General features: G+C 30.2%; 6 protein-coding genes and 1 long non-coding RNA gene across 13 annotated transcripts; 3 read left to right on the top strand and 4 right to left on the bottom strand.

Moving 5' to 3' along the window:
* Positions 1–126: 126 nt before the first annotated feature.
* On the bottom strand, positions 127–3,884 carry LOC145763776 (uncharacterized). The gene is made up of 5 exons (XR_014288452.1): positions 3,549–3,884; positions 3,339–3,463; positions 2,655–2,864; positions 721–821; positions 127–261 (listed from the first exon to the last, which is right to left on the bottom strand). It is a non-coding gene; the product is annotated as an uncharacterized LOC145763776 (long non-coding RNA).
* LOC145763775 (uncharacterized) lies at positions 1,099–2,846 on the top strand. The gene is made up of 4 exons (XM_082575294.1): positions 1,099–1,224; positions 1,355–1,494; positions 1,728–1,878; positions 2,066–2,846. Exons 1-4 carry the CDS (start codon positions 1,156–1,158, stop codon positions 2,303–2,305), a joined length of 600 nt encoding a protein of 199 aa, XP_082431420.1. The 5' UTR covers positions 1,099–1,155; the 3' UTR covers positions 2,306–2,846.
* Positions 3,885–4,148: 264 nt separating the features above from the next.
* On the bottom strand, positions 4,149–11,018 carry LOC145763773 (2-aminomuconic semialdehyde dehydrogenase-like). The gene is made up of 10 exons (XM_082575290.1): positions 10,593–11,018; positions 10,162–10,253; positions 9,870–9,948; positions 9,457–9,629; positions 9,042–9,234; positions 8,645–8,845; positions 8,193–8,354; positions 7,755–7,964; positions 5,463–5,562; positions 4,149–4,861 (listed from the first exon to the last, which is right to left on the bottom strand). Exons 1-10 carry the CDS (start codon positions 10,710–10,712, stop codon positions 4,719–4,721), a joined length of 1,473 nt encoding a protein of 490 aa, XP_082431416.1. The 5' UTR covers positions 10,713–11,018; the 3' UTR covers positions 4,149–4,718.
* LOC145763774 (uncharacterized) lies at positions 5,128–7,510 on the top strand. 3 transcript variants are annotated; one of them, XM_082575293.1, is made up of 5 exons: positions 5,128–5,837; positions 6,001–6,140; positions 6,431–6,563; positions 6,777–7,023; positions 7,226–7,510. In XM_082575293.1, exons 1-5 carry the CDS (start codon positions 5,769–5,771, stop codon positions 7,231–7,233), a joined length of 597 nt encoding a protein of 198 aa, XP_082431419.1. In that variant the 5' UTR covers positions 5,128–5,768; the 3' UTR covers positions 7,234–7,510. The 3 variants fall into 3 exon arrangements, with proteins under 3 accessions (XP_082431419.1, XP_082431418.1, XP_082431417.1); XM_082575292.1 differs by having other exon boundaries at positions 7,121–7,510; XM_082575291.1 differs by having other exon boundaries at positions 6,777–7,510.
* Positions 11,019–11,935: 917 nt separating the features above from the next.
* Positions 11,936–16,676, bottom strand: LOC145747682 (uncharacterized). 4 transcript variants are annotated; one of them, XM_082564903.1, is made up of 14 exons: positions 16,590–16,676; positions 16,404–16,499; positions 16,134–16,277; positions 15,740–15,856; positions 15,521–15,612; positions 15,245–15,419; positions 14,955–15,043; positions 14,767–14,857; positions 14,536–14,655; positions 14,239–14,377; positions 13,889–14,059; positions 13,592–13,775; positions 13,382–13,526; positions 11,936–13,303 (listed from the first exon to the last, which is right to left on the bottom strand). In XM_082564903.1, exons 2-14 carry the CDS (start codon positions 16,479–16,481, stop codon positions 12,605–12,607), a joined length of 2,244 nt encoding a protein of 747 aa, XP_082421029.1. In that variant the 5' UTR covers positions 16,482–16,499; positions 16,590–16,676; the 3' UTR covers positions 11,936–12,604. The 4 variants fall into 4 exon arrangements, with proteins under 4 accessions (XP_082421029.1, XP_082421028.1, XP_082421031.1 ...); XM_082564902.1 differs by having other exon boundaries at positions 16,404–16,597; XM_082564905.1 differs by lacking the exon at positions 14,955–15,043 and having other exon boundaries at positions 14,819–14,857; positions 16,404–16,597.
* A 484-nt stretch (positions 16,677–17,160) lies between these two features.
* Positions 17,161–21,097, bottom strand: LOC145747728 (uncharacterized). 2 transcript variants are annotated; one of them, XM_082564906.1, is made up of 13 exons: positions 20,847–21,097; positions 20,511–20,681; positions 20,323–20,439; positions 20,157–20,248; positions 19,818–19,992; positions 19,673–19,761; positions 19,481–19,571; positions 19,268–19,384; positions 19,048–19,186; positions 18,697–18,867; positions 18,358–18,550; positions 18,073–18,217; positions 17,161–17,988 (listed from the first exon to the last, which is right to left on the bottom strand). In XM_082564906.1, the coding sequence occupies exons 1-13, from the start codon at positions 20,922–20,924 to the stop codon at positions 17,494–17,496; spliced, it is 2,073 nt and encodes a 690-aa protein (XP_082421032.1). In that variant the 5' UTR covers positions 20,925–21,097; the 3' UTR covers positions 17,161–17,493. The 2 variants fall into 2 exon arrangements, with proteins under 2 accessions (XP_082421032.1, XP_082421033.1); XM_082564907.1 differs by having other exon boundaries at positions 20,223–20,248.
* A 624-nt stretch (positions 21,098–21,721) lies between these two features.
* On the top strand, positions 21,722–24,767 carry LOC145740895 (tyrosinase-like). Its single transcript, XM_082558657.1, has 9 exons — positions 21,722–21,955; positions 22,094–22,288; positions 22,360–22,547; positions 22,643–22,751; positions 22,841–23,031; positions 23,185–23,456; positions 23,647–23,811; positions 23,889–24,329; positions 24,445–24,767. Exons 1-9 carry the CDS (start codon positions 21,722–21,724, stop codon positions 24,765–24,767), a joined length of 2,118 nt encoding a protein of 705 aa, XP_082414783.1.
* The last annotated feature ends 101 nt before the right edge of the window (positions 24,768–24,868 follow it).

Raw genomic sequence — 24,868 nt, 5'->3', positions numbered from 1 at the left:
TATAAAAATTTTTTCCCCCAAGTTATATTTGACTAATTAAAACCCTGCACAAATTACACCATACATTTTATTGAGTTATAATTAAAGGTACACAGTCTCTAAATTTGTTCACCATGGTTTAGTATTTAATACAAATACATTTCGCCTCGGTAAAGAATTCATGCGAATCCTTGGCACTTTCCCGTCCCATTCCGGATAATTTCATCCCACCAAACGGCATACGTAAGTCCCTTACTAGCCAGCAGTTAGTCCATATAGTTCCTTGACAAAAAAAGGTAAGTTATATATTATATTCAGTAATTCACTGATGACGAAAGTTATATATTATATTCAGTAATTCACTGATGAACCAAACAAAATATTACGCTATCTTAAGTAGTTATGCAAGGCGAAGTAAGGTCTGTGATAAAAATTTTTAAAAATTTCCATGCTATTATGGCATGGTGTGGAAAGTTATTTTAAATATTTGAAGAAAATGATTTCTAATTTATAAAGCTACACATATAAAATTATAGTTTTTTAAAAACAAAAGTTTTAGTTTATCAGCTAGTCCATTAGTCAAAACAGTACAATGTTTAAATATTTTTAAAATGACAAAGAAAGTTTGTTACGACTAATACAAGATCTCCCAACTTGTTAAACAAATAAAATCAACGATTGCGCCACTGCTTTGTGAGTGTGCAAACAAAGTTTAATAATATTACAAAGACAGTCACCTACCTAAAATTGAATTAACGTGCTACTCAATGAGCTTTTGACAAATTTTGGGTCCAGAGCGTTGCACAAAGTTCATATTTCACATTTTTAGGTCGCGAAATTACCTGTAATATAAAAAAAACTTAAAGTTTATAGGCATGATTAAAAAAAAAATCAAAAAATGTATATACTTTATATTATTTGATCTGGCCGTAAATTTATGTGTATTACATCTTGTTAAGTTTATTTATTAAATACATATTTAATATTTTAACCTTTTATGTTTGTTGCCCTTTTTCAATGGCTAAGTTCAATTTAAAAAAAATAAAATGGGAGGGGGAGATAAAAGGGAAAAACCCTAAAATAATTATAGGGAAAAAAAGTTCATTCAGGGAATTCATTCCCTGCTTCTTTGTTTTAAAGTGAATGAAAAGACCCATTAGCTAGATTTATGTTAACATGAAGTTGGGTATAGTTCTTATTGTATTAGCTGGAATTATAAAATATGGTTACTGCAGCAGAGTTAAGGTAATTTCTGTTTAGCTAGTTTACTAAAAATAAGTTTATGTCATTGAAAAAAAGCAGAAAATAAAAACTAAGTCTTGGTATATATGCCATACAGAATAACAAATAAGCAGTTGTTATATCATTTTTACAGTGTTTAGTGGAGAATGAAAAAGGGGTGATTGAACCGGGTTATTGCCCAGCTGATCATTTCAGAAGAAATACCAAGTGTTTAAAATGTTTTGGCAAGTACACAAACTGGAAACCCTCGTGCCGCAGAAGATGCTTAGACAGGTTAGTTTAATAAAAAGCCCTATTGTTCAAAATACGCCTTAAATTATTGGACTTAATTATATAGTTATTTATCAAGTAGCTGTTACAGTAAGTCTTAGAAAAATATACCTAAGTTGGTATAAAAATACACTTAAAACATTTTTTGTTAAAGTAAAATGTGTATTTATATTTATAAAAGAAACACATTTAATAACAGATAAATAGGTATAAAATATATGTTTTTATCTCTTTAGAATTTACCAAAATGAGACCAGCCCAACAGATCCGACAACTACAACTAACACTGCCATACATACTACTTTGAATCTGGACACTGAACAGACTGAGAATGCACAGAATGAATATACAACAATGACACATTTCACATTTGCTTCAACTTGTCTGGTAAGTTAAGAAAAGTGGTAATGTTTTTTTTGCATAGCAGTAAACTTTAAAACTGTTGGCTAACACTTTTTTGTTGGCTAACAAAAATTAATGGTAAATTTTTATCAAAAATGGCAATTTAAATTAATAATAATTTGTAAAATTTATTATTTAAGTAAAAATTCTATTATGGAATGTTTTTTCTTAGCGAACAACTAACATTTACTCAACAAACCCTACACCAACCATTAAGCGTATAAAAACCACAACAGCCACAAAGCCAAGCACAAAACCTACAAGTAGTCCAATAAAACTTAATTTAAATCACCGAACTATGAAAAAATGGAATGTTAATTCTTTTAATGCACATTCAATTTGGATTTTACTCTTACCCATTTCTTTACTACTGTGCATTATTATTTATGCTAAAATTTTTAAAAAAGCATAAAAAAAAACTGAAATACTATAGTTTAATGTCTCACTTTTACCAGTTTTTAATTTTAATTTAAAAAAAACATCAATTTACAAAAAAAAAAGTTTGTTTTAAATTAACATGTTTTTTTTGTAAAAATTTTTTTGTAAAAATTTTAACATAATTAAATTGGTAGCCTCTTGTTATGTAGCCTAAGCATGTACACATTAGTTTTATGATGGAATGTAAACTTTAAAAAGTGATTTTGTGTTTTGCTATAATAATTTTTCTCAATTAATTAGACTGAACTTAAGTGCAAAAACCTTAAATAAAAATCTGTTGTTGTTCTTTTTTTTTTCGTTTAATATTTAACCACTGGACATACCTTGTTCTCTGTTTTAAAAGATGATAAGCAGACACCAGGGCCAATAATTTCTTCTTGATTACATGCACAGTTATCATTGAGGCTGGTTATAACATTGGGTAAAATATAATATCCTGATTTGCAGTGTTCTGGTAAGTTTAAAGCATCAACACCATCTCCACATTCGATATTTCCACCACTTTTAACAGCTAGGTCATTATATCCCTTAACCTGAAAAATTAAAAGAATTTTAAAATTTTTTAATAAATCTTTGATAGGCTAACTTGTTAAAGTGTTGTTCGAATATTTAAAAGTTGTAACAAATTGGTTAAATAAATCAAAAACCAGGCTAGTTATATCAATAGAAGAATTTATACATATTTTGGTCATAGAATATCAAAGTAGTAGAGTCAAAACATCAATTTCAAGCATTCAGCCTGATGTTTTTCGCTACTGTCCATTTTGTTAAGTTTCATGTTGTCATTTTTTTTCTTGTTAAATATTTATTTATAAATAACATTTTATTACATAACTAAGACCTTAAAATAAATTGGTTAAGTAGGCATAGGCGCAAATATCTAACAAAATTGTATAAACTCTATGTGAGTTTTGATTTACTTTCGAAACATAGGGTTGGCAATATAACCTTAACATTAGATAAAAACTATTCTGCTATAAAAGTTTTATACCAAGTTGGATATTTACTTTTCTAAAGAAGATGATGATTTTCTTTCATGTCCAAAAAAAACTAGTACTAAAGATGTTTGATCAATAATGCAAAGTCAGCTTTTGATACTTTTTGTGATCCTAATTTTTTAGTTCCAAGCTACCTACATTTATGAAAAAATTTTATATTTTAAAATTCCAAAGTTTGTATTATAAGTTTCTGAAAAATATTGATAATTGACTGCTTACCCCTTTTTTAATGTTTGGATTTTTTTTTAGTAATAGTGGAGATGGGAGCACTTGTCTATATTGAACTTGCTGGGACGGCATAATAGTTAGATCGCTCATTTTTTATTTTTTTTTTATTTTGGTTTTTCGCTTGATAAAAGTAAATAATAAATATGATATACAATTAATATTACAACAATGCGACAGGCAAAAATGACAAAATCAATTTAATGATTTAAAACATGCCAAAAGTAATAATGTTTACATAAAGATTTTAACTACGTTATGGCATGGTCACCAAACTTAATATAAATTGAATCAATATTAATTACGATAAAAAATGTACAAAATAAAATTGCTGACTGTACCTTTCAAGCGCCAACGTGCGGTTGATAGTTTTTAATTTAAAAAAATATCTTCACTGGTTAAGTTAAAGCGCACGCTTATATTTCGGCCTAAACAAGGTTTCACAATGGACCTTAACGACTATTTAGTGTAAAAAAAAATTACATGACTTTCGTAACAAAACCATAATTAGCGATGTTACAAACCACAGAGATAAAGCAATAAATACGTTTCAATACCATTTAAATAATTTAAAAATACTGAACGAGAATTCTACCGTGACTGTATAACAAACACAGTTTGCTGTTATTGCAGATTTATTGGCGAAGTAGGTAATTATTAACTTGAAGAAATTGCATAAAAAATACACATGAATGTTTGCATAATATGATCTAAAAATTTTTAAACATATAAACATACAGTTTTTTTTAAAACCAGTATAAAAAATTTCAAAAATGATTGCTGACATGAAAAATTGTGTAACTGTATAGAACTTTCTGTTATTGCAAGTTAATTAAGTGTTAAATAAAAAGCATGTGATACAAATAAACACCACACCGCTAATCTAAAGAAACTACGCACGCTATGTTAGTTAGGTGATATCCAACCACTAATAAACCAACTTTAGTAATTAGTATAAAACTAACGCAAAAAAATATAAAAAACTTTAACCAACAAAAAGTCAACTATGAATGTAGAACACATAACTTTATTTGTTTAATGCTTTTACGAATTAATTTTTACTTAAAGTTGTATTTGACCAATTAAAACCCTGCACAAATTACACCATACATTTTATTGAGTTATGATTAAAGGTACACAATCTCTAAATTTGTTCACCACTATTTAGTTTTTAATACAAATACATTTCGCCTCGGTAAAGAACTCATGCGAATCCTTGGCACTTTCTCTTCCCACACCCGATAATTTCATTCCACCAAACGGCATATGTAAGTCCCTCACTAGCCAGCAGTTAGTCCATATAGTTCCTTGACAAACAAAATTTAAATTCATTGTTATACAATGTAAGAAATTGTTTCTTGGTTGTGTTAATTAAAATGATATTTTACAGTTAACACCTGTCTTATTACGCAATGGCTTACTACCAACGGAGCATAACATTGGGAATAGAGTAAGCAATATAAGATGGAATAAGACTTGTCATGGAATTTTTTAGAAAATTTTCCATATGGTACGGCAGACACGAATAGTATAAAAGACGTTTCAAAATAAACAGAACTTTAAAATACAAACGCTTAAGAGTTAAACAGTAATTAATTTAAGTAAATACATTTTGGACAAGTTTGTAAATTAAAGTATAGTGTAGGACAATTATTCAGAAAAAATATTAGTTAACATTTATGTAAAGAAAGAAAATTGTACAAATAACAAAGTTCAGCGTGCATACGAGTTAAGTAATTCATACGTATACGGCGTTGTTAAGGTTTTCGGCTAACAAAAGAGAGTGATTCAATAAATAAAATTGCACGACTTTCGAAATAATGGCGTAATAAAGTTAAAATCCGTAACCAATACATATTATTTATCTAAAATTATTTTAATTATAATAATAATTAAACAACTAAATACCTGCTTTCAATTTACTAGCGACTCGATGAGCTATTGATAAATTTGTAGTAAACAAAGTTGCACACAAACCGTACCGCACATTGTTTGCTCTAGCTATAACCTGGGGATAAAATAGGGGAATTTATAGGGAAAGTGCATGAGGCTTTAATGAAAACGTCCTAATCTAATTGAAATCTGTTTTGAAACCACACCTTTGATTATTCAGTTTGCAGTTCATCATTATCAAAGCGAAAAAATAGAAAAATCTATTAAAAAAAATTAACAGAATCTACTTGAGTATAAACAGAAAGATAGAATATCTACTCAATGAGAGTTCGGATTACTGTGAAAATACTTATTACAATAATAGCTATTAATCTTTACTGCTGTCAAGCTGTAAGTAACATTTTGACTACATTTATTAGCCAATGTTTATTTTTGGTCTAGTTTGCATAGCATTAAAAACTGTAGTTAAAGCCATATAATCAAGAGAGTAATAGTATTTGGGGTTTAAAATATCAGTTACAAACCAAAAAATTAAAAAATATAAACTTAACAGTGCCTTGTGGAAAATGAAAATGGAAAAGTTCAGCCGGGAACTTGCCCGATAAATTACAGAAGAAAAGGGGTAAAGTGTATTGAATGTATTGGAAATTACACGAATCGGAGAAGGTCGTGTCGTAGTAGGTGTTTGGATAAGTATGTATTATCTTTATATTTGTTATGTTAATTTAATCAACTTTCAATAAATTCCACATAAAAAATCAATTTTTTGACACAGTAATAACTAATGCCAAACTTTTTTTTAAACCTTACTGCCTTTATTTAACTTATGTTGGTATAGTAAATTAAAAATTGGGGCAGGTTTGTAAGGGTAAAACAAAAATTAGTGTAGGATAAGGTAACAGCTCTAATAAGTACAATGTCTCACAACAAAAACTTTAAGTACTGCTGCATTATGTTACAACTACTTTTTCCAATTTGTATAGAAAATTTCAAAACCACATAATCGAAGATAACCCCGCAAAACAAACTACAACCATTGCACCTACTACTGATAAATATACACCCCCGACCGACCCCTTTACATCAACATCCATAACTTTCACTACCATTTCAACAGTAAGTTTTTAAAAATATATTGAACAGAGTTATAATTTAAGTTATAAAATTGTATTGCTAGCTTGTATAATTTTATAAGTTATACTGTAATGATAAAAATCTTGCTGTAGAATGTTTTCCTTATGAAGCATGTGATATTTAAAATTTTTAGATAAATATATATATACCAAAAATGAGCAATCATTTTAAATTTTTGTACTCTTCTGTTATCAGACGACTACTAAACATGACACAACCACTGTGAATGTAGAATCGAAAACTATTCCAACAACACGACAGCATTACACTACTGTTATTGCAAAGCCATTCACGACACATGCAGCTAAGAAAAAGGATGCCTCATCTGAATCCGATATAACATCATTTAATGCAAGTGCAATAATAATGTTACTGTCAGGATTAGCAATTATCTCTATAGCTTTTCTAATTGCCAAATTGTATTCAAAATGCCGCAAATCAGGTAAAACTAATGCTGCTAGTTGCTCGGTTTTAAAAACGATCAGAATTATTAAAATTTAAAAAAAGTTAAACCCAATAAAAAAATTTTTGCATTTTAGGTTCCAATACAACTGTTTAATCTTAAATAGTATTAAATAGTAAGTTACAAATTATTAAAAAATATAGTTTTCATTTTACCAAAATTCGTATTAACTAATTTACAGACACATAGACACCATAAACAATTGGTTATTCAAGTGGGATTTTTAATTACAAAATATATATACACAAGGTACTTATTATAATTGTAATACAACTGTTTTGTTCAACCATTAGCGGTACCATAACAAAAAATCATGAGACATACAAACAATTTATATGTTTAAATATTCCGCTATCAAAAAATGAACAACACCATTACTAGTTTTGTAATTTGAACTGTTCAAATAATGCAATTCCAAATTTTTATTGCAATTGGATGTGTTGTCTACTCGTAATTAAATAATTTTAAAATACAGGTTGGGGTTGTTTTTTTTTGCTCTTACATATAGGCTTTTTAAATAAATGTTTAAACATAGCTTAGCTGAATACTTAAATTAAAGTTGCTTATAAAAAAACAGGTTCTTATGTTATAGGCATATATAAAAAAAAGTCCAATGAATTACAATTTAAAAAAAAAAAAGTCCAATAAATTACAACTTTTTTAAAAAACAACGGACTTTTATTTTAAATTAATTATATTATTGCACATACCTCATTCTCTGTTTTAAAAGAAGATATGCACACCACAGGCCCAAAAATTTCTTCTTGATTACAGGCACAGTCATCATCGAGGCCAGTAACAACTGTGGGTAAAATATAATATCCCGATTTGCAATGGTCTGGTAAGTTCAGAGCATCAACTCCATCTCCACATTCGATATTTCCACCACTTTTAATAGCTAGATCAATATATCCCTTAACCTAAAAATAAGTAGGAAATATTTAAAAAGCCTTATCTTAAAATTGTAAAAAAATTAAATAAATCAAATAACAAATCATGTAAATTACATTAACCGCAAAATTTTTTAATTTTTTTGGAAGATACTTAAAACAAAATATCAAGAAAATAAATAACAATTTTTTCATTTGAAATAAATAGCTAAAAACTTCAACACTGAAATTGTGTGCTAATTTTATTAATTTACCGACCTTTTTGAAGTGTTGAAGACTGATAAGAGCTCCCATGTTAGTTTTCGAATCTTTCGGATCTCCTACTTTAATGAGTTTAGTTTGACGAACGAATTCTTTTAAAAATTTATCGTAAATATTCTCCTGAACATACAGGCGACTCGTACACAAACAAATTTCACCCTGAAATACAAAAATTATTGTTTTATTATGTACAGTTTAACCCTATATTATTTAACAAACTTGTATTTAAAATCATATATTTCAACAAAAATAACAGTAAAAAAAATGTAGCATATTCTAACTACTACTCATTTCACAATTTTATTTAAGTCTAATAAATAAGAAACAAAGATGTTTTAGAGCACTATTAGACTAGGCCTTGAATGAATTCAAAGGCAATGCTTTTAATAACATTTCCTAGACACAAATTCGAAAACAAATTAAAAAGTAAATATTTTATAAATACAAACCTGATTGGCAAAACTAGATGTTATGCAAGTCGCAACACAATTTTCAAAATCAGCATCATCAAAAATAACCCCAGCATTTTTACCACCAAGTTCAAGAGATAATTTCTTAACAAAGGGTGCAGATTTGGCTGAAATGTTCTGACCAATCAGAGTGCTTCCAGTAAATGATATTAATGGAACATCGGGATGAACAACAATTGCCTAAAAATAATTTTTAGTTTAAAAGCCTTTGAACATACTTTGAATTAATAGAAATAAATTTTAAAAAACAGAGGGCGTACAGAAATAAATACAATTTACCAAAAAAAAATTTTTTTTGCAACAAATTTAAAAAAATTCAAGTTTAAAATGCAAAGTGGAATATTTGTTAAAATATATATCTTTTTTTTAATGATACCTCTCCCACTTCTGCTCCATATCCAAACACAACATTAACCACCCCAGCTGGCAAACCTGCCTCCTTCATCACCTCACATAACATAAATGCAGTCACACTTGTGAACTCTGATGGTTTTGCAACACAAGTGTTTCCAAATGCGATGGCTGGCGCTATTTTCCATGTAAGTAGATATAAAGGCAGGTTCCAGGCACTGAGATAAAAAAATAGGATTAATTATTAAAACTTAACATTTCTGAAATTTGCCTTCAAACTTTATTATAAAATTATGCTTGATAAGAAATATAATTTTGCACAAAATAAAGTTAATATTTTTAGAAAAAAAATTAAAAAAAGCAAATTTAATCTCAAATTGTCCCACAGTACCTCTTAAGCAACTTAATATTATTCAAAATTTAAATAATTAGTTCTGTACCTTATTAAACCAGCCACTCCAACTGGGACATGTTGAACATAATTTAATGCTTTGGTAGGTTCATAAAGTTGAGTACAATCAGATACAGTGTGCAAGATTGTGGAAGCAAAAAATCGAAAATTCAGGACACATCTTGGAATGTCAACCCTTTTTGCCAATGAAACTGGTTTACCCTATAAAACAAAATCAAAATTACTAAACCAAACAGTTCATCAATTCTACTATATTTACATTATGCATGTTTTTCATTGTCAATGGAAACGTACCATCTTAAAGTATAGAGTTTAAACTACTATATACATAAAGCATTTATTACGGTTGTTGGATGATTTCGGATATATGTAATAAGTAGTATATAATTGCTACAATATTGTGCCTGTATTTATATTATTTTATTTGAATTAAAAATTTACTTGATCTTCAGACTCAGCAACAGCAAATTCATCCGATCGAGATTCTAAAACATCAGCAATCTTCATCATAATTTTAGATCTGTTTCAAAAAAATTGATCATAAAATAACTAAAAGTATTATAGGTTTAAAAAAAGTTATATGTATCTATTTAACATAAAATGATATATAATTCATTGTACAACTTTAGTGCCCCATCGCAATTAAATAAACTAAAAGCTATGCTTAAGAATATATATACATACTCTTTTTATTTACCATAAACAAAAACGTTTTAGAATTAACATTTTATACCTATGTTGAGGGCTTGATTGGGACCAACTTTCAAATGCATTTTGGGCAGATCGGACAGCTTTGTTGACATCATCTTCCGTGCTCGACGGAATCTATGAAAACAACATTTATAAATTATGACACAATGCATATAAACAAAAAACAACATGTTACAGCAAAATATAAAGAGCCACATGAACTAAAATTCACTTCTGCAAAGCCAAACTCTGATAGTTTTGGAAATGTCGATTCCCTAATATTTACAAAAGAGGGGGGCAAGGACCAGCGAGGGGAAAATGTAATTCAATTCAGGCTTGGTTTTCATTTTCGCTTTATATAGCCAAATGTAGGTCCTGTGCATTTTACATGCATGCTAATATAAATTATATTTACACCCGCATATTTAAAGCGTCAAACTATATCAACATTCATATAGTAAAAAATGAACGTACCTTGGCATATAGCTGACCAGTAGAAGGATTTAAACTGTCAATGTAGTTCCCCAAAATTGGGCAAACAAATTCACCATCTATGTAATTTCTAACATGTTTTAAGTCATCTTTAGTGGACATTTTAACTTTTATTAAACCTTAACACAATATAAGAATTCATAGTTTAATTCTTTATAGAAAACTGTTTTTGGCTATCTATCTTCAGATCTTAGAATTGCCTTAAAAATAATAATAAAATGTTAGCTATGCTAAACACTTATCTGCTTATTATTAACCATTATGTACACACAAATTAAAATTGTTCAAATGTTTAGCTTTTAAATAAAAACATGACAGTACTCGAACTACAACACTTAACCAGCAGCATGGTCAAAAAACTTGGCTTCACTACATGAGGTATATGATCCCACTGCTCTCATGTTTAAGCAGTAAGAAAGGCGCTGTAAAATGTGTAAATTTCTGATAACCCGACAAAGCAGCTTATATTCACAAGGCAAGTAAAATGTATAATATTCCTAACTGCCAAAAGCAACTCAAAACTGGGTCGGGGTCAAAGTATAAACATATATGCTTCAAAGTGTATACTTTGGTCGGGGTAACTCATGTTAATTTATGTATTATATCTCTTTTGTCAAATATGTCGTGAAGTCAATCTAACCCATATCGGGGATAAATTAACATAAAAAAAAACTTTAGATTAATTTACATACTATTTATATGTAGGTAATTGTATAAAAAACGGGGGAAATGGTAATATAAATGTTAGGTAATCAATTCAGGTGGCTGATTAACGGAATAAAACGCGTCTGTTTATTAATGTAACATAAACAAAAATGTGCTAATAGAAGACTACGTTTATACACTAACACTACGATATTAAGCTACTACATCCTGCGACTATTTTAAAACTTTTAAACTAAATAGTATTCAAACTAAAAAGCCAACAATATTATAATAACTGCAAAACCGACAGGAAGTCAGTTTGCGTTTTTTACATTAAATTCAAAGTTCAGTTCTGTATTGGGCACAATATTTAACCGTTAAAGTCAAAATTTAAGTTGGTTAGAAAGTTATTAACGTTTTGTTCTCCTTGCGAAATGGTACAGTACAACCGTTTGGCTAAGAAAGCCTTTGCTATTGCAGTGCGCTTTCCTTCATATGTTACGAAGTTTGTTTTGTCCCGGTTTCCAAAACGAAGGCATTTATACTCGTTAATGATTATCCAACCGTTTGGAATTTAAGTTGATTAAACTCATAAAATTCATTAACAGTTTTGAACTCCGGTAATTATTAAGCAAATCCGAGAATTTTGACTGACAATAATTAACATACCAGAAGTAAAATAATCTTGTACGTCGTATACTTTACAGGCAAGAAATACACATTAATTTTTAATATACGTTGACGAGTCAATACGCAAAACACACACTATAATACGGTTTAATTATGATTTGTAACAAATTTAGTCGTGGTTATTTGCTTGGGTTAGGGTTGGGTTAGCTTAAGACTTGTAGATTATCCCAAGATATATTAATGCCAAAAAACTATTAAAAAAATGCTTTGTAAAAGGCAAATACTTGAAGAAAGGGTTGCGTCATATGGTTAAAACAAACAAATCCAATTTAGGTTTAAAGGCGAGCAAGACCAAAAGTCTGGTTAAAAAATAAGCATCTTCCAAACATTGTTCATGACATCTTTGTAAGGTTTCCAGATAGATTGAAGCTGAGATGGGATAATATCCAAATTCCCCTGCCATGGCACTTTTTTTTCAATTTCCCCACGTTTTAGAAGTTTGACCGCCTTTTCCTTGTAGTTATGGTTAGTTTGGAGTTCCTTTAACTGTTTTTTTCTGTGTTAAAGCTCATGTACAAGAAATAATTACAAATTTTAACAACTAAATTCGATAAACAATTTGTTTTAACCCATACGATTAACGAAAACCACTACAATACCATCAAAAAAATGCTATTTTTAAGTTTGTTAACGTATTATGTTGCAAAAGATTGTTTTTTTTAGAGCTTGCTCAAGCTTTCTTCCAATTTTGCTACATTTAGTTCACGGCGTTCAAGGGCGTTTTCTCTGTAGCTTAAGTCAAGCTGAAGTTCCATCAGTTGTTGTTTAAGTTCATTCTCTTTCACTGTAAGAGACATTTCACGCATTTCCAACTCACGTTCTTTGCGCTTCATTTCGTTAGCTCTGCTCAAAGCCAGTTGTATTTTAGTAATTTTCTGCATTTTTTCTTCAATCTCCAAATACAACCTCTTTATTTTATCTTCTTTGCTGGTACGCCATGCTTCATCTTCTTTTCTTTCTTCCTCCTTTCTTTTTTCCTCGTCTTTTTGCTTTCTTATTTCCTCCTTAACTTTTTTGGCCCTTACTTCTATTAAAATTTCTTCTTCTTTTTGTTTTAATTCCCTTTCTTTCCTTTTTAATGCTTCTTCTTGTAGCTTTATTTTTTGTCTCCTTTCTTCCTCTTTTCTCTTCTCTTCAAGGCGTTTCATCTCTTTTTTTATATCTTCTACTTTTCTTAATTTTTCTTCCTCCTGTCGTTTCATTTCTTGTCTTCTTTCTTCCTCCTTTCTTAATCTTTTGATTTCGCGCTGTTTTGCTTCTTGTGCTAATCTTTTTTCCTCATTAAGCCGTTCTTGCTCTTTCTTTTTTTCTTCTTCTTTAAGTTTTTGCAGAAGAATGCGTTCTTCTTCTGGAAGATTCTAAAATTTTAAATCTTTTAAAAATGTTAAATTTCTTTAATAAATTCTGCCTTTAAACAACTTTCTAGAAATTCATACCTGAACTTTAATTTCCTCCATTTGTTCCTTGATCTCAGATGGCATAAAAAGTTGAACAACATTAGAACCAAACACACTCGGAGCGGTGGGCATTTCTGTCTCGATCGATGACGTCACAGCATTGATGAGAGAGAGCCCAGCTTCGCTAACAATGCAATTATTCCCAAATTAAGTTTAAAATTCTCATGCCGAACACACAGTTATAAATACCTGTCCATATCTGTTTGGGTCACCAATTCTTTGCTGACTTCCAAGGTTTTGACCAAAAAATTTACTTTTTTGTCAAAATTTCGTTTTACCCGTTGGTTATCTTCAATAACAGTTTCGATAGTTTTTATTGCTTTTAAAATTTCTAATTTTGAATTTTCAAAATCTTCGACTTGGGTTTCGTCATCTAGAATTAACTTTTTTAGTTTAAATAAAATTAAATGCATAGGTTAAAGAATATCTAAAACCAAAAAAAAAATTATTGTAAATGTAAATATACAAATAAAATAGTTGAATTACCAAAATTTTTTTGAGATTTGTTCAGAGTTTCGATAACTTTAGTCCTACACTCTTCTTGTGTTACACTTGCAAACGACTCTTGTGCAGCTTTCCAACTTTGTTGAACCTTCTCCCCAATCATTGAATATGCTGCTACACTTTTTAGAAGTTGTACTGCGTTACTATGAATACCTGAAAAACTTATAATTTGTAAGTTTCTTTCTATGGTAACTAGATTTACTAATATTTTTTGCTTGTAAATTTATTTTAGTAGTATAAGAAACTAACATTTGTATGTTTGAATTAAGCATATTGGGCTATAATTTTCTACTAAAATGTAAAAATAAGATTATCAAAAATATTTATACTACCTTGCGTTGTTCCTTTTTCCTTAAATCTTACTTCTTCCATAGTTGTAAAATGAAGTTCAATGTAATCAGTTGTTTCTTGTCGCTTGTTAAAGGAATTTTGAAATGAACGCTGGATTTTTAGTACATGAGTATCTCGGGACTGTAATATAACACTTTTAAATAGGCTACCTACAAGATGTCTGTATAAATAAGATTATACTGCTTTACTTTACATGAATATAACCAATTTAAAAATAAGTACGTTTTAGATTTAAGGCCAACGTTTATAAACCTGCCATATAATTGTAATTCACATACCCTATACTCTTTCTGTTGTGGTAGTTTTATCACAAATGGAATATTTTTTTCGGTATTCTTTGGAATGTAATGAATAAAATATTCCAATCCAACTAATTTACCCAATTCTGAAGTCGTATCCTTTTTAAAATATTAAATAATTAATATTGGAAAAAAATTACTGCACTCTTTTACTTACAATATATAAAAGTGAACTTATTTTAACAATTTATCTAATTTTTTTTAGTTTACTTTTAAAAATTTTGATTGTTTTTTTGTTATGTACACTCCGTCATACAAGCACCTTATGTTTAGGTATATGTCTGTCAATGGAGACGAAGTTCTGTAAAAATAAAATAAAAAAAAGTAGAAAAGTTTAGATTTAGCGTTTTTATCAATTCCAAAGCGTTCTTTAATATAAATATAAGATTTATGTTCACCTTAACAACATTGGTAGGTGCATGACACTTTCAAAATCATTATTTTCTTTGATGACGTAAATAGCGTCACTGCCAAGCTCTTTTATTACCTTTAAATAATTACTGGTAATATTTGACTAAATAAACAACACTACAAAAACATTTTTTCGAGTATGTAATTGTAGGGTGCTAATAAAACACGAATTATATTCTGTGAATTTCTGACGCAGTAGATGCCAAAAAAACTGTAAAGTCTTTTTTTAAAATCACACTTCTTTGTCTGAAATTTTTAATTTAAATTGAGTGTCCACCTCATTTAAAAAATCTGATCCACAACCTTCTATTGTAATTGCTGAAATCGGAATGTTACAGATACGATTCAGGTCTTTCATTTTACTTTTAAACTCCGAGATAAATTGAACTGGATTTTCAGTTGTTTCTCCGTCAGTGAACACTACAATAAAGTCACGTACATTGGCTGGTGCTCTAAAACATAATTAAAAAATTGCAACCTTAGTTTGTAACGTATTTTTCAACATTTTTACACCAATTTTTTGACACAAAGTTTTTAAATTAATATTAATTACCCTTCCGTAGAGTCAAGACCAATAAGCAAACCATTCGAAATGTTAGTCCCACCTTTAATTGATAAGCCCTGTATTGCAGATTTTGCTGCGTTCTAAAAAAATTATTGTACCAAACTTGAAACAAAAAACGCTAAATAAATAAAAATCAAATTAGGTTTGAATACAGGCTTTTATTTAAAATTGTGGTGTCGTAATATTGCAATACCAAGTTTATCATACCTTTCCCCTGCTATTAAGCTTTGTACATGGAAGCGTAACCTCACCAAAACTACTAAATTTGACCAATGTAAAAAAGTCATCGCTTTTGGCATTTTCTACAATGGATTCAGAAAAATTCTAATTTCAAATTAAAAAACAGTAAAACAAATTTCGTAGTGGTAAGAATTTTAATACGACCGATATTCACAAAATCGATTATTTTTTAAAACAACATTCACTTGTTGTATAGCTTTCTGCTTCATTTGCATAGTTATTTTAATTTTTCTAAATAAAAAAAAACAATGTAAACTATTGCCAAAAAAAAAATAAATAAAAGACAATTTTTTGTTAAATTGTATATTTATGCAATACACTATAGGCAATATGCAATACACTATCTTTAAACAGTCTTTACCTTAACTCTATCTAAACGGGTCTGAGATGGTGAAGATAATGTTCCCATACTAACACTAGTATCCATAACAAATATATAATTGTTCTGAATATTGCTTGCATCTAGTCGATCATCCAAACTTAGCGCTATATTGACATCAAGTTTCTAAAAAAAAGAAGGTAATGAAAAAATGTATAGAAGATGTTTTTTTAAGATATATTTTTATTTTTAACATTACAATATATAAATGCAATAATTTTTTATTGCATAAAAATTAAATTTACTTCTAACCGTTTCGTCCGTTATTTTACAGTAATATTTTGCTTTTAAAGGGGTTTCCACTTCATCTTCGATTATACTTAAACTCATTTTGCGTTTTTATCTGTACTGATGGGTATAGTAAATTTATTTTGTTAGTTTTATTATTTCACTACATGCTAATGTTTGTATAGCATTTATCGACTTTAACAAACATACCTATAGCAAAAGTAAGTAGCGAATAAAATGTTTCATCTACATCTGTCTTTATTTATACTTTTGAGAATAAAAACAATCTCATTAAACGCATTCCATAGGAATAAAGATTTTTACAATTTCCAATGAGGAACAGAAACATATTTTAATTGTTTTGATATTTGTGTACGTACCCCAGTACGTCAAAGAATACTTGTAACAAAAAGTTGAAATATTAAAAAACACCATTTGAATGGCGTTAAGTCATTGAGTAGCAAAATTTGAACGTCAGCCTACATTGTTTTGTGTTTTTGAATTTATTTTAAACATCTTGTACAGTGTTAAATACGAGACTTTTAACAAGGAAAAGAATGTGACCCGTTGATCTACTCAGAACCGATATGTTGTTTTGATTTTTTGACTTTGATAAAACAATAAGTTTGACCTTTCATACGTGGAAAAATTCTATTGTCGTTTTCACCACATTGAAAAAAGAACATGGCGAACAGTTTTCTGCAAATAGGGAAAATTACCTTCAATTATCAAACGAAGCATTCTTCATTTTTGTAATTAAAGATGTAGTTAATAAGCACATTTTCTACCCCAACCGATAAGCGTAAAACTGATTTAAGTTTCTTATAAAATAATATGGTAATTAAGGTTTATATCTTAACAACTATTTTGTTCTGGAATCGTGTAAAAAACGACGCCAACATGTTATAAAAAGAATAATTAATCTGTCTAATGTAATTAATTAAAACAATGAGTTAGATTTAAACAGAAATATATGTTTAATTAGACAATAAGATTGTATTTTGTTGATTAGTATATTTTGTGTAATAACTTTATTCAGAAAAAGCTGTTACATCGTAATTCTATAAAAAAAACATAGTCCAAAATAGTCATAATATACTACTATGCTTTGCCTTTAAATGTCTATATACAAAGCCTTTTCTAACTTTTCTATTTCGACTTCTCTTAGTTTGAGAGCATTTTCTCTGCGGTTAAGACTACGTTCAAACCCTTGCAGTTTCTTCTGTTCTTTTCGAAGGTCATCTTCTTTCATTATCAGAGTTAATTCACGAGATTCCAGCTCCTTTTCTTTGCGTTTTCTTTCCTCTGCTCTGCTGATGTCAAGTTGAATCTCTACAGTCTCCGCGTTCCGCTCCTCAATTTCCGCAGCCAATTTTTTTAGCTTTTCTTCTTGACGCTTTCTCTGCGCTTCATCTTTCTTCCTCTCTTCTTCTTTTCTTAATCTTTCTTCTTCCTGTCTTTTAAGTTCCTCCTTAATTCTTTTCATCTCTTCTTCGTGTCGTCTCAACTCCTCTGCTAACCTTCTTTCTTCTTCTAATCTTTCCCGCTCTTTTCTTAATTCCTCATCTTTAAGTCTTTGTAAGCGAAGACGTTCCTCCTCCGGTAGATTCTAAAATAAATGTACAAAAACACATTAATACATATCCATATGTACATTGTTTATTACTATCTATATATAAATCTAGAGTTATACCTGGCGTTTGATTTCTTCAAGTTGGCTCATGACTTCAGGGGGCATGAAAGGTTGAACTACGTCAGAACCGAACACACTTGGCGCTGTTGGCATCTCCGCCTCAACGGATGACGTCACAGCATTGATAAGCGAAAGAGCTGCGTCCCTAAAAAAATGTCCTAGTCGAATGCATTGTTTGGAAATTATATTTATTTAACGGTTAACATTTTTCTAATACAAACCAATTTAATTTAATGACTAATCTACATACTATGCATAGCATATTTAAATGATAAACCAGCTGACCTGTCTTTTGTTTCGGATTGTGTCGCCAGATCTTGGCTGATATCCAAAGTCTGCACGTAAAATTTTACTTTTTTTTCGAATTGTTTTTTCAGTCGTTCGTTGTCTTCCATCACCGATTCTAAAGTCTTCATCACACTTAAAATTTCTGACTTTGAATCCTCGAAATGTTCCACCTGTTCGCCTTTTCTATCACCTAAATTGTAATTTTTTAGGTTTAATATTTAAGAAATCGACTTTGTACTAAATTAATGCTTAAATGCGCTTTCAGTTGGCATATAACCCAAAGCTTTTAAAATAAAACATAAGTTTTGATAGGCACGCATGTTTTGTACATCTTACCCAGATTTTTCTGCGTTTCATTCAAGGTTTCGATAACTTGAGTTCTACATTCTTCCTGCGCAACATTCATGAAAGCCTCTTGGGCGTCTTCCCAAGATTGCTGGACTTTTTCACCGACCATAAAGTAGGCAGAAACACCTCGGAAGAGTTCATTCGTAGCATCATTGGTTTCTTAAAAACATCCACAAATATTTTTCAGTTTTGAGCTTTTTGTGTAGTTTTTTAAAGAGTAAAAAAATTAAGTCTGTGAACTTTCTAAAACACTTGAGGCTGCTAAAGTGCACATGCTTCTAATATACAACGTATAGCATAAAGAATTATATAGATTAATATAACAACATTAGGTTTTACCATCTAAAGATCCCATTTCCATTGATCTTAGTTCTCCCATAGTTGTAAAATGAAGTTCAATAAAATCAGTTGTTTCTTGTCGTTCGTTTAAAGCGTTTCGAAATGAGCGCTGAATTTTAAGAACACGGGTTCCAAGTAACTAAAAAAAGTAACCAAATATATTTCAATTATTTTAAAAAGTATGCTTAAATTTACAATTTTTTTTAGTTTAACCATCTACCCATTGATCATAGTTAGGCAGTTTTATCACAAGAGGAATATTCTTTTCTGTTTCCTTTGGAATATGATGAATAAAATATTCCAATCCAACTATTTCACCAAATTGCAAGTTTGTTTCCTTTCCAAAAAGAAACAAAAAGTGAATTAATTTGTTTATAAATGTCACAAGATGCTTTTTATAAAAAATAACAATATTCAATATGATATTTGATACCTTTAGAAACTGGGTAGGCCTTTTCTTAATAGAAACACCATCATGTAAGCAAGTGATGTTTACATGTATATCAATTAATGGAGAAGAAGTTCTGTTATAAAAGGATGTAAATTTAGAACTTGTATAAATCTTACTTTTTTATTTAAAGTAACTGTTTATCACCAATTTTTTTTGTATTATTTATTATACAACCTTAGCAATACTGGCAAATGCATGTCGCTTTCAAAATCTTCATTTTCCTTTATGACGTAAATAGCGTCACTACCCAGGACTTTTGTTACCTAAGAAAATGAACAATGTCTTATTTGTAATTTTAGCCCGAGATTTAGACTGTTACCTCGCTTAGAAAATTTGACCCACAGCCTTCGATAGTAATTGCTGATATTGGAATATTACAAACGCGATTCAAAAGCGTCAGTTGCTTTTTATATTCTGGAATAAAATCATCGGGACTCTCCCCTGTATCACCGTCGGTAAACAACACAATAAAGTCTCGCACATTAGTTGGTGCTCTAATACAATAAAATACAGAGTTTTGACTTAGCTATTTCGAAAAAGCCGTACGGTTACTCTGCTACCACTACTTTGTTTTTTTTTTTAACGTTCTAGTATGAAAAAATATTTTTGAGTATGCTTTTATAGTTAAGCTAGTTTGTTCTATTAAACTTAGACTTGCCCAGCTGCTGATCCAAGACCAGCGAGCAACCCGTTTGAAATATTAGTTCCACCTTCGACTTCTAACCTTTTAATCGCAATTTCGGCAGATTGCTGAAACAAACGCATGTATACACTTTTAATGTGGTCTTACAAGTAAAAATGCAACATCGTCAAAAGGGCAATACCTTTCCAAAGGAATCCAGTTCTGTACAAGGAAGTACAACAGTTGCAAAAGAATGAAACTTCACCAGGGTAAAAAAGTCGTCGCTTTTTGCATTTTGTACAATCGATTTAGCAAAATTCTGGATATAGAAATATGTTGTTAAATAGGATCCTACGCAAGCTCTTTAATGGCATTGTTCAGTTAACTTACTTTTACTCTGTCAAGGCGAGTTTTACGTGGGTAACGAAATCGGTTTTCTCCTTCAGATGAGGAGCTAGTTGACATACTACCACTAACATCAACCACGAATATGTAGTTATTTGGAATACCGCTCGATTTTAAACGCCCGTCCAATGATAACGCCACATTTACATCAAGTTTCTATAAACAGAGTAACAGTAACGTTAATTTAAAACTCTTGACAATTAAAAAATGTTTAGTCGTTTAAACGAAAATGTATAAGGTAAACACACAAGTAAAGTTTAAAATGTGCATACCTGTTATGGAAATCAAAGTAAAAAAAATTGATTTTGTAAACAGACTTACCGTTTTATCGGTCAACTTGCAGTGGTATTTCGCTTTTAACGGAGTTTTAACCGTGTCCTCAACTATACTAATACTCATTTTAATTTTAAATTTATACCATCAACAAAATGCACCAACACTCTATATTTAGGTTTAAACAATTTATGTTAAACGGCATCTAATAAATGTCTAATTTAGGTATATTATAAACGCACTATAAAGTATATTAAACGTACATTTGAAGCATACAAATATACTTTACTTAAAAAGGTTCTTGGGGTTACCGTTTTTGATTGTTTTTTGACTTTGATGATACGATATGATTGCCCTTTTTTACGTAGCAAGGATACGCGCCTGTTATAATATCAAAACACGTGTACAGTTATTATGGAATGTCATAGATTAATCCATCCTTTGTTTTAAATATATGTTTTAATCATATCAGTGTAATTTGATTGTGTGTGATATAAAACGTTTGATGTTTTATATAAAGTAAATTTACACCAAAACAATAATGTGGCGAAATAATTGAATTCAAAAGTATTAAATTACAAAATAATTCGTTAGTGCAAAGTTTATAGAAAGATATATACACGAACGAATTTAAATACGGGGTTACCTTAAAAGTTATTTTTAACTTTTTTATCCTGTTTAATTAAATTAATAAAATTAAATGTTAATATCCAACTGGCAATTTCCCTTATCCAGCAAAGACATATTTGCTGGTAGGATACAGTTTGTGTAAATCTATCAAAATTTAAGGGCGGATTAATACATATAAAATGCGATTAGCATGACCCTTTTAATATCACGCTAATACCAATAAAAAATCTCCCATATATAAGGCAGAAAAATAATAAAACTACATTCATTAATTTTGAAGTCAAACATTCAAGATGTGTATATGTGAAGGCAAAATTCTTACTGGTCTTAGTTTGGTACTAACGTTTTTGATTATAGTTCAAAGTCCAGCACGAGCGCAATACCCTCGAAAATGTGCTACGTCATCAGCTTTACTAGACAGAGAATGTTGTCCGATAGCGATGGATGGTTCGAAATGTGGTGAAAAAAGTGGAAGGGGTTTTTGTCAGTTAATTACACCACCATCAACGAACTTTTTAGCAAACGAGGTAATCATGTTGAAACTTTTATAGTGTTATGTTTTAATATAGCTTGTAAAAAAAATACATCTAGAATGTAAATTCATATTTGTTACACCCTAATTTAAATATTTGAGCAATTTTTAAAATGGTATTTGTTACCTACAGACCCTCCTCTATTTACTGGATGAAAGGTATCTGTGGCCATCAGCTTTTTACGATAAAGTTTGCCAATGTTCTGAAAACTTCGATGGAGTAGATTGCTCAAAATGTAAATACGGATTCGAGGGCGAGAAATGTAATATGAATTCACCTTTGCTTGTAAGAAGAAATCTGACTACAATGTCACGTGATGAAGTACAGGTAGGCTAACACTTAAAATGGTAGTTAAGTAACTTATACTTTTACATTTAAACATAACTTCTTTTTTTTAGAAATTTATTCAAACTTTGGATCAAGCCAAAGGGACAACTAGCGAAGAATACGTAATCTTGTCAAACTCCTACGACCGTATCTTAAATGGGGAAGCACCAACTTTTAGAAACATCTCAGTTTACAACTTGTTCGTGTGGATGCATTATTACGTATCACGTGATAACTTGGTGTTCAGTGATCCAGAACGGTAACTAAATATTGAAAAAAATATTTTTCGAGTTTTTATTAAAATATTGCGTAGAAATCACTTTTTATTTAACTATTTTTTATTTTAATCTTTAGGTTGTTATCACAAGATATAAATGGAAAAAGTCAAGTGCAAGTTGTACAAGAACTTTTAACCCAAAACAGTCCACTTGTAATGAATCCAAACGTCGACTACGCCCATGAGGTAATATCTCTGTTTATTTAAATATGATGTTTAAAGCATACGACATCAATTGCTATCTTGATAAATTTTCTAATTTTCTAAATATTTAGGCACCAGCATTTTTGCCTTGGCATCGATATTTTCTTCTTAAATGGGAAGCTGAGATCAGAGAGTTGGTCGCCGAGGATCCGACATTTGCGCTCCCATACTGGGACTGGAGAGACCGGGAATCTTGTGACGTATGCAATGACCTCATGTTCGGAGCTAGAAACCCAAACAACGAAACTTTGTTAAGCGAAGGGTAGGTAGCAATTTTTTTTAAGGTTTTAACGACACGCAATTCTGTTTAATTTCCACAGGTTGCGAAAGCATATTTATATAACTATGCCCACATGGAATTTGAATGCAAGGCAACAATATTGCATAATATGAAGTCTATATTATATTTGTTTAGGTCTCCATTTTCCCGCTGGCAAATTACATGCTCTCACGCCAGTGATTATCTTTTTGATGGGCAACAGTGCTTAGGTGAAGATGAAGGCCCATTGTTAAGAAACCCTGGTAATCATGATCCAGAAACCAGCAATGGTTTGCCGACTTTCGCCGAAGTAGAAGATTTATTGATTTTAGGAGAAAAATACGACACTCCCGCTTATGACATAACAGCCAACATGAGTTACAGGAATTTGTTGGAAGGATTCGCAGACACAAAAACTGGAATTTATGGTATACTTAATCATATTTACATAGTGACTTTTTATATAAAGACTTATAATTTTAATCATATTTAAAAAATTAAAACAGTGCCGTAAAATCAGATATAAATTAACTCAATAATCTAATTCCAAATTATTTATAAATCGGTCTTATTATAAGAGCCAAAACCATACTTTTAACTATACCGCATTTTAATTAGATCCAACAACGAGTTATATGCACAATGCTGTCCACCTGTTCATGAACGGAACAATGTCGTCAGTAGACAGTTCAGCAAATGATCCAATCTTCGTCGTTCATCATGCTTTTATTGATAGTTTATACGAAGTATGGCTTCAGAAGACCAAGTCGGCAACTGTACCAAGTAAATGATTTTTCAAAACTATTTTGGCAAATTTTATTTTTTCCATGTGAGCTTTTTTAACTCAAAATAATTTTCAGATGTTATGACAAATGAAGAAGAGCCAAGTGTAGGGCACAGGCCACAAGATTATATGGTGCCATTCTTTCCATTAGTCCAAAACAGAGAAGGATTTGCTAGAAGCAGACAACTCGGCTATATATACGATTATATTAACGACATGCAAAAGGATGACGTTAATGAAGATTTTAACGGAAGTGGCGACTTTGTTGACAATAAAATTCAACAGATCGAGATGATTATGGCAAATGCTGGACTTATCAGCGAGGAAGAAGAAGATAGTGCCCTGATACTTAAAAGAAGTAAGAAACAAAAGCAAGGGGGAATTCGAAGTAAGATAAACCGTCGACAAAAGCTTAATTCACGACGTAGGGGTGAAGGCGGTTTCTCATTGGACACTAACAAAAATGTCGTCGAAGTTTTTGGAGAAACTGAACTCTTGGTGGGAAATTCAAACGGAGGTAAGAAAATATACCCAATTTATTAGCCAAAACATATATTTCTTTTATTACAAGATGTTTGAACAAAAAACAGAAGCTATGTTAAAGATTAGTAATGGAAGTTTTTATATTACAGGCTTTGAAAATGTTGACACTGCTGCTAGAACTAGTCAAACGATTTGGCAAAAAATCAAATCAGCTTTCGCATCTGCAAACGTATACCTACGAAACTTACCGCGGGGAGACGCTGTTTTGCTGATACTCTTATGTGTATTGGTCGTTCTCTTTGTACTTACCTGCACGTGTGATTGTAAATCAAGAAGAAACACAATCAAAATACGAAAGCAACGTAGAGGATGTTGTTGTTCTAAAAAATATGATGACGATGAATCGGTTGCTCTGCTGGAGACCAAAAGCGAGGTTATAGTCAAGGGGAAAGTCGTGAAATCGGATTATTAACGTTAAACTGAAAATCATTTATGCTTAATTTTTAAAATACATTCCGTACCGTTTAAAATTAAATATTTCTTGTTACCACTTATTATGACAATAAAATCAAA

This window comes from Corella eumyota, chromosome 1 (assembly GCF_963082875.1).
Source record: "Corella eumyota chromosome 1, kaCorEumy4.1, whole genome shotgun sequence".
NCBI classification, from domain to species: domain Eukaryota; kingdom Metazoa; phylum Chordata; class Ascidiacea; order Phlebobranchia; family Corellidae; genus Corella; species Corella eumyota.
The sequence above is the reverse complement of the archived record's forward strand: the minus strand, read 5'-3'. Positions and strand labels throughout refer to the sequence as shown.